Here is a 14,611-nt window from a genome sequence, read left to right as displayed (position 1 = left end):
GGAGGTGCCCCCGCTGGGCTGGAGTTTGAGGTACTCCTGCTTCAGCCTCCCACAACGTTGGGATTGCAGGCGTGAGCCACAGCCCGTTCCGAGGACAGCTCTCCGGTAGGAGCCCAGTTCAGTCGCTGAGGCTCAGCGTGGCCTCTCAGTCCCGAGGGCCGGGCACAAGGCAACGCGCCCTGCCCAGGTGAGGCGACACCCGCTGACTTCACAGAAGGCCTCAGGCGGGCCCAGCACACCCGGCCCAGCCGTCCCTGCCCGCCCAGCGGAACAGCCGGAACTGGCCTCCAGCTGCAGGGGCTACAACGCCAGCGTCCATTGGCTCCGCTCTGCCCATTGGCAGAGACTTCCAAGGGCTCTTGGGATTGGGTGAAGTTCCGGTTTTGGTGGCCAATCGGCGGGTAGGATTTCGTAAAAGGAGCCTAGGACGCCCTGTGTCCCGGCTGCCACACGCGGGGATCCCTGGCTGCCTCTCCTGTGCCCTGCTCCGGGTGGGTCAGGCCGGCCACAACGGAGGCGAGGTCTTGAGGTCAATTTTGAACTACGGGTTTTCAAGAATCTGGGGTCCCAGAATAGGATTCCCAACCTTTAATTTTGCTCCATTTAACCTTCGCCAATATTTCATCAAACAATTTAATTTCCAAAAACGTTCTGGTAAGTTGGGCACTGTGGGGCACACCTGTAACCCCAGCACTTTTGGAGGCGGAGCCAAGAGGATCGCTGTGAGTTTGAGGCCAGCCTGGGATCCACAGCGAGTTGGGATACACCCAAGCCTGAACTGCATAGGGAGACCTTGTCTCAAAAAAAAAAAAAACAGAATCCCCTCCCCCCCAAAAAACCAAACAAAAACTACTAGGGCTGAGACCTTAGAATAAAGGCTAGGTCTTTAAAGCAAGCACTTTAACTCAAAATACACTGTTACTTTTCTGGCGAAGACCACTCCTGCCTCAAGTTTTTAGCCAGTAGACAGCTGTCAATGCAGATGTACCCCGCGATTAGGGCAGTGATAGGCAGGGGAATATGGTTTCTGGGAATGTCCAGTCTTTTTGAAGACTAAGTCTTCTTGTTACACTCAAATAATAATGACTCACATTGGTCACTTAGGAAACAGACACCTATTAATTCTTAAATGCATTTCAGTCAATTCATGTCATCTCAGTTAAACCCGCCCAAACCACAGGATACATTGGTACCTCCAAGTTACAGATCAAAACACCAGGGCATGGAAGGTTGTTGTAGTTTGCCCGAGGTCACTCAACTAGTAAATGCTAAAAAGATTCAAATCCAGCTGGAGCTCTTGTAGTCAGTAAGACTGTTCTCGAGGTAAGAGTTAATGTACCTCTCTGCTCAGACTATTTTTTTCAACACCTGGTACCATGTAGAGATTGAGCTAGGAGAGGATAGTGCAGCCCACCCTCCTGGTGGGTGGGTTTCACATTCACAGCCTCAACTCAGACAAAAAATTATTTGGAAAAAAACATGCATCTGTCACGAACATGTATAAACGTTTTTCCTCATCATTATACTTTAAACAGGATAATCTATTTTACATATCATTATGTCCCTTTAGGCTTTACAAGCAAGGCAATAATGGTTGAAAGTCTGCAGATTTCAAATGTGTCAGATTATATGCAATTATACGCATTCTACATAAGGGTCTTGAGCATCCACAGATTTTGGCATCCAAGGGTGGTCATGGAACCATTCCCAGTGGTTACTGCAGGCCAGGTGTAGCCACCCTTAGACCACACAACTGTTACAGATTTAACAAGAGATTTAATGTTCCTTTTCCAAACCCAGTGTGCTTTCTTTGATTTTACAAATATTTGACTTGCTGGTGTCAGAATCTTGAAATTTTGCCTTTGCTTATTCAACCTTAGTATGTAAAAGTGTAAAAAAACTTTCTTTGATTTCTCAAGTTGTAGAGAAGTGGGGATAGGAAAAAATATTTAAAAATAAAGTCTGCTTTAACCCTACTTTCTCTAGCTGGGAAACAAAGTTCCCCTCTGGTGATTTTAGTGATCTTATTTAATATGTCCCCAAAACATCTGCTTTGGAACATAGATTCCCTATAACCCTCACTTTCTGGAAACAAGCCATGAACATAGACACATTTGAGAGTAGAGGTGTTTTTGTTCTTTGATTGGGTCTTGCTGTGTAATTTAGGCTGGCCTCAAATTTATGGAAATCCTTCTGCCTCAGCCTTGTGAGTGCTGGGATTACGAGTATGCGCCACCATGCCCAGTTTGTCTCACTCTTTGAACTCAGTGAACAGGAATGACTCTAGTAATGCCACTTCCTCTCTCGAGCACCCATGTAAGCAGAGTGACGAAGCTATTTCTGTGGCTGCATTCCTTTTCCTAAAGGCTTAACTCATTAATCACCCATGACCAAAGATCCTTTTACTTTCAAAACAGATCTGATTACATTTCAGGTGTCTGGAAGTTGATTTGGAGTTGGTTTAATATGGCCTTATTGCAGTTTGTTTAATGCCTAAGTGAGTCAGTGTAATAGAAGTGTAACAGGAAACAGTAATTTAGAAGGAAAGTTTGCAAAGAGGATTTTAAAGAGTTGCCTTTTAGATCTTAAAAAGTAAGTAAGGATAAGCTTAAAGGTCATAATTAAAATCTTTCTAGGGAAACTATACTGTTCAGTGGTAAGGTTAAAAACCACATACTGAAATGTCGCTTAAAGCATTCATTCTATTTGGCATTAAACGTAAATCTCGTGAGTTGAATTTTAATTCTAATACGATTAGGAAAGCGAATTGCAGTGCATTGCATCTTTAAGGATGCAGAACTGGAATGCACTGTGCTGTTAAACATGGGTTCTTAGCAATTAGTATTTGTAATTTATTTTGAGGTACACTCGGCTTTTACTATACTGATGGCACCTGTGTGATTTCATCCCCTGCTCACAGGAGCCCATAAATACTAGGTCCTTCTAAATTCTAATTTTCCAGGCGAGGAAGGTGACAGTGACAGTTTCCATAGCTCATCTGCCACAGCCGGGTCTCAGAGGCCATCTAGCTTCAGAGCCTGGTTTGAAAGCCCTAAAACCATGCTGCTTCCTATTCAAGCATGAATAGGAATAGGAATAGGAATAGGAATAGGAATAGGAATAGTTTAACCCCTCTGTCCCTCCACCTCCCCATGGCCTTGCATTTCAGAATTTGATTTCCTACATACACATATACTTTTAATGAACAACATCTTCCAATTCTAAGATTTGAGGTCCTTTAAAAAGAGGGAATGAAGAGGGGAAAAAACTTGGAAATACATCCTTTTCTGGCAAGTGGAACTATTCATTGACAAATAGAATTCCGGGTTGGGCTTTTGTAATTCAGTCATTGCTAATGGCAAAATTAAGATCATTGGGCCAAATCCAAATACCTGAGTCAAGATGGTCCCCAAAGCATAAAATATTTGCTATTTGACAAAATTGCCTGACTTTTCAGTCCATTGCTTCTGGTCAAGAGGGCTGCCTCCAGGGCCAGACTTGCAGTGTTCCTGGCCCTCCCTCTTCCACTTAGAGCTGTGGGGCTCTGGACAAGGGCTTGCCCTTGCTGGCTTTGGTTTACTCATCTTTTAAAGTAGAGTAGCAATAAGTACTCAAAGGGATGTTTTAGGGGTTAAGTAGAGCATTGCACAGGAAGTACTAAGTCTGTGTCAGTGATTATTAATGTTGAGTTTGAAGTTCTGCTTTCCTCTTACGGCCTTCCTGTTTCGAATCTGGATCTATTTCTCTCGGCTGTTTGAAATCTGCTTCCTTTATTTGAGGGGTAAACTTATCCATCCAAAAGCCGTCTACTGGGGGCTCTGACAGGGCATGGTTACGTTCCTTGCTTCTGTGTTACCATCTGGCTCACCTTCGTGGTCAAAAGTAGCTCCACATAGTCATTACCTATGACTTTATTTCCCAAAGTGAAAAGTAATCGACATAAGTAAAAAATCAGTTTGTCTTTTCCAACACCAGAAGCATTTTGAACTTATTCAAACATTTTTTTTCTTTTCATTGAGTTTTTGGTACATTTTAGGTATACAGTACAGTCACATTCATTATTGGGATCTCATACCTTTACATGATAGGTCTTGGTTCTCATTTTTTCCCCTTGTCCCTGCCCTCCTTTCAGCCCCTCCTTCCCTCCCCATTTACAAACACTTTATTTCCATTTTCTCAAATTTTTTCTTTTCCCTTATTCCCTTTCCCCTACTCTTCCCACTTTCCCTACACCTTTAGCCTTTTTCTTCCTATTTACATTGTCAATTATCTCATTAGGATTGTGTACCATTACAGTTTTTCACACCAGAGAAACTATTCGGTATTTATGCATGCGTGACTTATTTATTTCACTTAGAAGTATATCCTCAAAATGTATCCATCAAACATTTTTTTTTGCTATTCCTCAGTTTTCATAAAGCAACAACACACACTACATTATTATCTAAGTTTATCTTATGAAACCACCGAGTGGCTTAGTAAAAAATGTAGGGTCACTATTTTGAAGATTTTTCAGAGATTCATACTCTGTGGTGAGAAAACATCAACTGAGAAGTTCTAGATGCAATAAAATTCCAAAAGCAGAAAGGTTCGTATTCGTAAGCCACATGGTGAGGCTGTGCCATTTTAATAAGAGATATTTAGATTTAACCAACAACTGTAGAGCAGCCGTACATCCCTGTGTTTTCCTGGACATGGACCCTTGCTTCACCTTTCGAGGCTGAGCACTGAGTCAGTCTTTAGAATTTTAAAGCTCTTCCACTCCACTATTGGTCACTTCGGGCAAACAGTTTCATTTTTCTGGGCCTGGTTTCCATTTTGTACAACAGGAATAATACTAGCTGCCCGACCAAGCAGCTGGGGACCCAAATGAGGTGATCCTGGGAATAACGTGGTGTGAGTGAGACACACCTCACACCTTTGCTTCCTTACCTATCAGTCCCGTAAGACTTCTGCAAGGAATGGCAGCTCAGTCCTGGAAGCGTAAGGACTGTTTCCCATCTGCTGAAATTCCGATCTCAGGTCATCTTTGGGGAAGCCAAGGTCCGCTGCCTGCGCCCTCTCAAAGACCGAACTGCTGGGCTGCTGCTGACCTGTCCCCAGCTGCCAGGCGGACGCTTGGGTGGGGAGAGCTCATGAACTGTTCTTTGCTTCCAGGCTTCTTCTTCGCTGCTAGTTTTTCGGAACTGGGGTAGAATTTCCTAAGGCCAAAGTAGGGTGAGGCCAGTGAGATGTTCGGGAGCAGAATTTAAGCTGGCCCTCCTCCTAGTGAGGTGAGGTCTGAATACTCACTTTTTTTTTCTTCCTATGAGGTGAAAGTTAAGCCTTATTTAAAAAAAAACAAAAAACTGTACTCGCAGGGGATTTAGCTCAGTGGCTCTGCCACCTGCTTCTCAAATGTAAGGTCCCAAGTTCAATCCCCGGTACCAAAAAATCAAAACAAAACCAAACAAAAACTCCTGTACTCGCTGTACAGAAGATGCATGTGTGGTCTGTGAGGTGCAGGAGGGAGGACCTGCAACGGGAAGGAAAAAGCGTCCCGGTCAATTTTTACTCAACTCCCAGGAACCGCATGGGGTTTGGCGCTCCTGGTTCACGGTCCTTCATGTGGAGGAGCCCGCCTCCGCGCGTTGTTCCACCCAAATATCCAAACAAGATGTGCTTTTCGGGATCTGGTTTGGTTCAATCCCCCCCCAACTCTTGGGCTTCTGAATGTGGGGCGTCAGTCTTCCTGTTAAGTTACTCTAGCTTCTGTCCCAGATCACTTCCCCTCCGCCCCTCCGGTGTCCAGCTGTTCAAACACTGAATTCAGGGCAGGAAGGGCGCTGGAGTGCAGCTGCCCCCGGAGCCCACAGCAGCGGCGGCAGTGTGAGCGCAGAGGGGCTGACACACGAAGCTATGTCCGCGGACGCAACCAGGACCTTGAGGAAAGGTGAGTCCCCTCCACCGTGGGGTAGGGACGCGGGCTCTGGACAGGTCCGTGGAGGAACTTTTGCAAAAAGCCTGCGCGAACGTGTCCTCTCAGGGACGTGGGAGGTGGGAGCGCAGAGCCCCTGGATGCTGGACGTCCAGTGAGCTCCTCTCCCCCGCACCCCGCGCAGGCAGCTGTCCCCCGGGGCCGGTCCCCGAGGGCCTCATCCGCGTCTACAGCATGAGGTTCTGCCCCTACTCTCACAGGACCCGGCTGGTCCTCAAGGCCAAAGGCATCAGGTGAGGAGCTGGAGCCCAGCAGTCCCTGAGCGGGCCCGCCCCACAGGCCCAGGACGCCCTCGGATTTTAGAAGGGGCTCCTGGCTCTTTCTTCCAAGGCAAGGTCAGTAAGGTGGTTGGCAGAAAGACAGATTTTTGTGTATGTGAGTCCTCCTGAAATGCAAGCTCCCGTCACGTTTGTGCACAACACTGTTAGACATTGCAGAGGGGTCTGGAGCCTCCCCCAAGTACCCTGGGAAGGGCGCAGCCGAGGCCACAGCGCCCCCACCCTTCCCCAGGCATCTTAGCTCAGCTGGGTCCTACTTCTTCATCCCTGGGCAGCCAGCGTTTCCTTATTGTTCACCTGCCATTCCTCCATTCCTACCCTGCACTTCCCTCACTGCTCCCCACACCGCCCTCCCCGCCGCAGAAGAGGGGAATTCTGCAAGGTGGGGACTTCTCTCATTCATGGAGTAGAGGAGACTGGCACATGGCAAGGACCCAAAAGATGTTTGTTGGTGGGAAAAACAGATCTTTCCAAAGGCTGAGCTGGAAGGAACTGCCGCCAGGAGGTGACGGGAGGGTTCTGGCATGGCCCGGAAGTGGGCACAAGGGCCCTCCCCGCCGCAGAAGAGGGGAATTCTGCAAGGTGGGGACTTCTCTCATTCATGGAGTAGAGGAGACTGGCACATGGCAAGGACCCAAAAGATGTTTGTTGGTGGGAAAAACAGATCTTTCCAAAGGCTGAGCTGGAAGGAACTGCCGCCAGGAGGTGACGGGAGGGTTCTGGCATGGCCCGGAAGTGGGCACAAGGCGCCCCGGAAGGAACTCTGAAAGAGCGAAGGTCTGGATGGAGAATGAGAGCCGTGTGGCTGGAATGTGGACTGGAAGTTGTGACCGGCCCCAGCTGAAGTGTGGAATGTGTCCCCCGGGCTCTGGCTTGTTCTGGGCAGTCCTCGGCAGGGGAGACTTCAGAGCGGCGGCTCAAGTCCAAGAGTGCAGAGACCCAAGTAGAGATGGTTAAAATAAAACGATGTCATTCTACCTCGTTACGTGTATACGACAGATACTTCCAGATTCTTCCTTTTCCTTCAAATCTGCCCAGCCCTAAGGATACCTGTGTTTTGAGAAAAATAGCAGAAAACTCAATATTTTGCCCAGTTGGGAACAAATTGGCAGTTTAGGAACTGATGCGAATATTCATTAGGGCAGGGCTTCTTGAGTTTAGCAACACTGACATTTTGTGCCAGATTATTCTTTCTGGGGAGGGAGTGGGGCTGTCTTCTGCACTGCTGTGTATTTAGCAGTGCCCTGCCCTACTTCCCCTTCCCCGAATGAGACAGCAGGGTGCCTGCAGACACCACCACATGTCCTTGGGTGCTGCCTTTGAGGCTGAGCAAAGCATGTGCAGGAGCGCTTCCTTTAACCCTTGTGGATAATTAGTGCTGCCTCTGGTAACCCCTGGGCCTGCCGCTCTGGTAATCCGAACTAACCACTGCATGCTAGTGGACCAGGCACTGTCCCAAAACTTTATACACTGGTCATCATGAGATGCCAGTGGATGAGTAGAATTAGTGCTCTTCCTTTGCGGCTGAGGACCTAAGCACAGAAGGGTGATGGAATTTGGCCAAGGTCTCGGTTGGGCTGGGTCTTACCCAGGGGTGAGGAGTCTGGTACTCTGCATTTCACACAAAACTTAACCCTAGAAAAAGACTGCGATTACAGACTTTAATCCCAGTTTCTGGTTTTAAGAATCTGCCTGCACACACTTCTCAGTTTTGCTCTGTCTTCCTTCCCCTGTGCTTTTGCAAGACATGAAGTTGTCAACATTAACCTTCGAAGCAAGCCTGACTGGTACTACACAAAACACCCTTTTGGCCAAATTCCTGTCCTGGAGAACAGCCAGTGCCAGCTGGTCTACGAGTCGGTCATCACTTGTGAGTACCTGGATGACACGTACCCAGGAAGAAAGCTGTTTCCGTATGACACTTACGAACGGGCACGCCAGAAGATGCTACTGGAGCTGTTTTGTAAGGTATGTTCCACTTACTACTTAGTTGGCTTACACTCGGCTCTGCTCTGTGTGCCTTTCCCAGGCTTCAACCCCCTGTAGAGACAAGCCATGGGTGCACCCTGAAGTGGAACTGACCTAGAGGACGGCCACTGAGGGCAAAGACTGCTAGGTGCCTTTCCACTCGCTGGGCAGGCCTAGCAGGTGTCGTTACGACGTGACAATGGCTGTATGACTTGAGATCGTGATGCTGAAAGGACTGAAAACTGGTGATCCTTAAAAGGAATATTTCCCAGACTTCACGGCAAAAAATACTGGAAGGGGATTGGCCCTAGTGGGACAAGAGTGCCAGCACTTGTGCAAAGAAAGGAGAGGTGGCAGCTATTGATAATGAAAGAAAAGGCCATACAGCAATCTGTAGTTCAGAAGAAAAGAAATGAAATAACCCCATGATGTGAAAAGCGAACTTATACTGAGGACGTAGGATGTGCTGGACACGGCCTACTGTATAGAGGCCAACCTGTTTCACACCTGCCTGCCCTCAGAGGCCAGGACGGTTCCTGTTCCCGTTTTCAGATGCAGACACTGAGGCTTAGGGGTTCAGTGTGCTGCCTAGGAACGCACGGCTTGGGAGCAGCAGCCCTGCAGCACCTGCTAAGTGCCTGTGACCAGGATGCTGCGAGGGGCAGGTTCCCCCAGGGGTCGTCTGGAGCCAGCACAGGGAGCTGGGGTGTCTGCGGGGAGCTGGCCTGTGATGCTGGAGTCAGGAAACGGTGCTGCAGCTTTCGGCAGGCCGGGTGGGAACTTGGGAGTCCGCAGGCTCCTCCTCTAAGAACCGTGTCCCCTGATCAGGTCCCACATTTGACCAAGGAGTGTCTGGTGGCGCTGAGATGTGGGAGAGAGTGCACTGACCTGAAGGCGTCTCTGCGCCAGGAGTTCTCCAACCTGGAAGAGGTACCAGGGGGACCCCGTCCTGTCCTGAGGCACCGAGGAGCTGTGTGGCCTTCCTGTTCCTCCCCTGCATGGCAGATGCCTCTAGCCTGCTTTCTGGAGGACACACAGCGAGTTCCTCTTTCCTGGCATCCTTGTTGTCACCTTTCCTGAAGGTCTTGCCTGTGTCTGCCCAGAGGCCAGCGTATTGGTTAATTGGTTAGGATTGCACTTCGTGCCAGTGGGCCCTGACTACTGTCCATTTAGCTTATGTGGGTGAGTTCTCTCACACTAAGTAGCTAGAGGCAGGTAATTCTTGAAGGTTTCCTCACGAAGTTACCAGGAATGTGGTTCTTCCTCCCTTTAGGTTCTGTTGACGACAGTGTGAGGTTTTCCTTCTCAAAATGACAAGATAGTTGCCAGAGCTGTTGCCATTGCATCCCAGTTCCAGGCTCCGGAAAGAACAGAATTAAATGGCTATGCCCCTTTCAGGAACTTTCCCCCAATCCAAAGACAGCTCAGACCTCATTAGCCAGAATTTAGTTGTATGCAGAGAAGCTGGGCATTTGTCTTTAGTTGAGACATCCTGAATAAGATCAGGTTCTGTAACTAAGGGAGAAGAAAAGCGGGTGTGGGTTGACCAGGACCAATCTCTGCAAAGCTTCTCATAGCAGGGTGGGGGCAGACCTCACATTGGCTGTACAGATTCCAGAAGCTTGGGCAGGAAGAGGCCTGCCAGATGGGTCCAGATCCAAGCCAGTGCTCCCTGCCACTGCAGTGTCTAACCCAACAGCTAACGGGAGCGTATAAAAAAGAAGTTTGAAACTTGTGAGTAGAGGATCATGAAGATCTTTTGTGAAAACGTCAGCTGAACCGATCCCATTATGCCTGGCTACCTTCTCACAATTAAATAATTGCTGGGCTGGGAAAAAGAGCCAAGGAAAATTGGAAGACATTTTGATGGCGCTCCCTCCTCCTCTGCATGCAGAGGATGGGTGAACTTTGTAAATTACAGAGTGGTAAATGTGTAGAGTTATAGAGGAGCAGCTGCCCTTCAGCTGGGGTTCTTTTCCAGGCTAGTGGACAGGACTCTGTGTTATGTCACAGGTCCTGTGCCTGCACCACCTCCCTGGGCTTTCCGGCAGCCTCCCTGGGCCAGCTCTGAACCACGCACTAGGAATACAAAGACCAAAGGCCTTCGGGATACCCAGAGCCCAGGGAGGACATGGGCTGTCACGTTCACTTAAAACCTTGGAGACCTGTGAGAGAGGGGTGTGGGGATGGGTGACACCTTGGTGACTCCTCAAGGATGAGTCAGAGGGCACGGGGCGGGCCGAGTTAAGCCAGCGGCTCTCACTGGGGCCGAGGAGTTTGCCCCAGTGGCTGGGTCTCTGGGCATCAGTGCAGACTCTGGGAGGAGTGGCTTTCCTGCATCTTCAGGTGGTCATCCAGGAAGGGTGTGAGGGTGCACGCGAGGGCTGGAGAGGGCCCGACGGAGATCTGAAAGGACTGAGATGAGGTGGAAGCTGGGCAGGGGTCAGAGTTATGAGGTTGGCTTTCACGTTCGAGGTCAGGAAAGGCCATGTTTTCGCTGAGAGAGAGTTGGAAGATGGGTGGACTTTGTTCCTTTGAGGTGCTCACGGGGTATTTAGGTGGGGCAAAGTTTGGGGAGTATTTTGTAGGTTGTCCGAGAGCTTTGGGTGGTTTTACTGGCTGGGAGCATGAACTAGAAAGAGGAGGACTATAATCACTAGGGTGATGATAAAAGTCTAACACTCAACTCTCTCTGAAAAAAGGTGGGGGGAATCCCAATTGGCGTTTGCTGTTTTCAGGGGATAAGGCCTCCCACCAAAGTGGAGTTTAAGGTGCTGTCTCCAGTCAGAGTTGGGGAGCAGTGTGAGCTCCAGCATGTCATTGAGTGACACGTCTCACTTTACCTGTAGTGACTGAGCCCCAGGAATGTTATTAAACAGCCTCCATCTCAGCACGGTTCTCTGATGCTATTTAAGGACCTCTGAGTGAGTATTCAGTATTGTCCCAAGAGGCTTGAATGTGGGTTTTGTCCCATACAATGTTACCCAGGATATTAGCTATGAACTAATATCAGAATCTGAATCCATGACACTGGTCTTGAATTATTTAACGTGTTCCTCTAAGTACCAATCTGTTTACTCTGAGAGAGTCTAGAGACACTGAAATTTTAAAAATAATTCTAACAAAGACAATCCCCTGAGTTATATAACTCTTTCATGTGGTTTTGTACAGTCAGCATTTTGTTTGAGCTATTAAATATCCATGGTCTTTCTCAGTGAAATAGGACAAGATTTTTTGTTTGTTTTGTTACAGGGTCTCACTGTGTAGCTTCTTCCCCCCAACCCCCAGTATCAGGAATTGAACTCAGGCAGGCACTGTGCCACTGAGCTATGTCCCTGGCCCCTCACTGAGTAGTTTAGACTGGTCTGGAACTCACGATGGAGCCCAGGCTGGCCTCAAACTTGCAACAATCCTCCTGCCTCAGCTTCCCAAGTGTTGGGATTATAGGCATGTGCCACCGCACCTAGCCTAAAACCAAGATTTCAATGTGCAATCTGTCATGTTATCCTACAGCAAAACGCTCAGTTTATTGTTTTGCAGTTTTAAACCCTGATATTTTATCCTGGAATAAGTGCCCTTTCTAACTTTAAAATTTCTTTTTTAAAGTCTAGTTTCACCTGGGCAGGGTGACACACATCTGTACTCTTAACATTTTGGGAGGTTGAGGAAGGCACAGAGGATCACAGGTTCAAGTCCAGCCTGGGCAACTTAGTGACTTAGCCAGAGCCCTTCTAAAAAATAAAAGACATGTAATAAAATGTATATAATGCCTGTAAAAATAATTATAAATGTATAATAAAATCTGTTTAACAAATAAAAATTAGCTCAGTGCAGAGCACTGAGATCAGTCCCAGTACTACCAAAAAGGTCCAGTTTCATTAAAATTGAAGATTTATTGTTATACAGCCATATTTTCTATAATACTTTTACACTTTTTGGGATATATTACTGCTGCCTTTATTATGGAACCAACAGCCCAGCCTGTTCTTTACTTCACGCTCTGAATGCTGGCATGATTTTTAAAACTAGTGGGATGCCCTAGTCTAGCCACACTTTAAATCTGTCTTCAAATAGATTTTACAGCTTTTCTTGAGTCATTAATCTAAAACAGCACACATTTTTAGCTTTCTCCTTTTCTAATGGTATTATTGACTTTTTCATTACAAAATAGCACTTGAACCAGGCTTCAGTTTATGTTTGTGGGTGTCAGTGTAGCAGGACCTTTCAGGGGACTCCTTCAGTGACTTCAGTGAAATGTCTTCGTCATGAAAGCGTACTCAAGTCCAGGGCCATGAGAGGCAGGCTCAGCCCGAGCTCCGCCGTGCTCTGGACGTTTGCTCCTGCACCTGCACAGTGGCTGTGTTCTGCATCTGCTTTTCTTCTGGGTGTTCTCGACCTGCTCTGGGGTGCTTCCCTCGGGCAGAGTTTCCCACATTGTAGGTCTGATCACCTGCCCGACACGGCGGCGGCTTTCACGCAGTGGACTTGGCTGAAGTACTGTGCGTCCCTCGGGAACATCTGTGTTAAATACTCTCCGGATTCTACATCTCACCCATAATCCTAATGCTCGCTGTTTGGTTGTCCGGGCTGGCCTCGACCCCATGGGCTCAAACAGATCCTTGTTATAAATTAAGTCAAGCACAGTCTTTAATCTGCCTGTTCTTCTCTCTAAAAAAAGACATCTTGGTCCATTAGATATATTGTCCTGGGTAAGTTGTAATTACTGTTGTTGCTTTTTAATTTATATTAATTTCCGTGATATTGTTTACAAGATAGGAAGGAAAGAGAGTTTATACCTGGCTAATCTTCACTGGAAATAACTTTTTCTTTATATAACATAACCTATCTACAAGCTAAATTTATTTTCTGTCAACTAAGTTGCAATGTCTATAAACTACATTTATTTGTTACTGCTATTTTTTGTAACAGCTTCATTGAGACATAATTCATATATCATAAAATTCCATTTTTCAAGCATAGGATCCAGTGGTTTTAATGCATTCATGGAGTTGTTTAACCATTGTCATTATTTAATTTCAGAACACTTTTGTCGTACCCCGGAGAAACTCCTTTTAATAGTTAACACCCATTTCTTCCTACCCCTCTTAGACCTTGGCAACCACTCATCTGTCTCTGTGGATACATTTATTTTAGGCAGTGCCTATAAATGGAATTATACTATGTGTAGCCTTTCATGAGCTCCTTTAGCTTACCATAATGTATTTAAGCTTTATCTTTCCTTCCTTTTGGTTGCTAAATAATATTCCATTGTGGCTATACCTCATGTCATCTATTCATTATTGATGGCGACTTGGGTTGTTTCCACTTGGGGGATGAGTGTCGCTGTGGTGAATACTGTCTTTGTGTTCTAGTGTAGCCATGTGCTGTCAGTTCTTGGATTTCTAGCTCATCCCATTGTGTCCTCAGGCCGGTGCCTCGGTTGTAACTGTTGTTCTTTCCCGTGGGGGCACTGGTTGTCCCTGACTCATCTTGGCTGGCTGAGGGTTTTAGTGCTGCTGCTAGCCTGGTAACAAGTGCACCATCCAATCCAGACAGCTGCCCTCTAGGTAGCTAAGACTTGCTCATCTTTAAAAACAGCCTTCTGCTATACCCTCTCCCAGCATGTAAACATTCCAATAGTCAGTCCACTGTTCTCCAGTCGCAAATGAATGCTATTTTTGTTTTCTGTCTGTTTCCATTTTATATATATATATTTATGTAGTCGAAATTATGCCACATGTAGAATTTGGCTATCATATTCCATAAGGATTTTTTTCTCGTATTTTTATAAACTCTGTAAGTGCATTATTTTGTGCTGAGAAAAAGTAGAAATCAAAATATTCATTAGATAACCAAATTATACTCATTCTGTGCCATTCTGTGGAGTGGTTAAAAATGAATGTAATAGATCCACATGTACTGACATGAAAAGATTGCTTGGAAATACATGAATTACACAGTAACAGCTAGCAGCATCCCATTTTAGCAGAAGAAAACAAAACCTTACAACTGTACGTGACAAATGCCTAGAAAAATGTCTGGAGAGAATTCAGGCTCCTCACAGCTGGGACAGGAAAGAAAAGTGGTCACGTTGGGGTGGGGAGGGAAGGATTTTACACTGTTTTCCATGTTTGAATCTTTTTTAAAAATGAGAATGTATTTCTGTAATACAGGTGTACTTTTTAAAAATAAAATCATTTTTTTCTATTTTCTCTCTCCTTCTTTCCCCCCACCTCCCTTTCTGTCTCTTCTTCTCTTTCTGGCCCTCCCTCTCCCTCTCCCTCTTTCTTGCACTGGGGATTGAACCCAGAGCCTTTGCTCTGAGCTGACATGCCCAGCCCAATTTTCTTTCTTTCTTTTTTCTTTTTTTTTTTTTTTTTTTTTTTTT

At 46.6% G+C, this 14,611-nt stretch overlaps 1 protein-coding gene across 1 annotated transcript in view; it reads left to right on the top strand.

The window, feature by feature from the left end:
• The first annotated feature begins 5,821 nt into the window (after nucleotides 1-5,821).
• The window catches only part of LOC104863820 (glutathione S-transferase omega-2), a 15,798-nt gene continuing 7,008 nt past the window's right edge, over nucleotides 5,822-14,611 (top strand). Inside the window, exons 1-4 of the mRNA XM_010626483.2 lie at nucleotides 5,822-5,932; nucleotides 6,102-6,210; nucleotides 8,001-8,223; nucleotides 9,052-9,153. Of these exons, the coding sequence (XP_010624785.1) occupies nucleotides 5,899-5,932; nucleotides 6,102-6,210; nucleotides 8,001-8,223; nucleotides 9,052-9,153 (468 nt within the window). The 5' untranslated portion in view covers nucleotides 5,822-5,898. The remainder of the gene's footprint in view (nucleotides 5,933-6,101; nucleotides 6,211-8,000; nucleotides 8,224-9,051; nucleotides 9,154-14,611) is intronic.

Source organism: Fukomys damarensis, unplaced genomic scaffold (genome assembly GCF_012274545.1).
Source record: "Fukomys damarensis isolate Sample0158 unplaced genomic scaffold, DMR_v1.0_HiC HiC_scaffold_8, whole genome shotgun sequence".
Taxonomy (NCBI): domain Eukaryota; kingdom Metazoa; phylum Chordata; class Mammalia; order Rodentia; family Bathyergidae; genus Fukomys; species Fukomys damarensis.
Note: the sequence above shows the minus strand (reverse complement) of the source record. Positions and strands in the feature narration are given on the sequence as shown.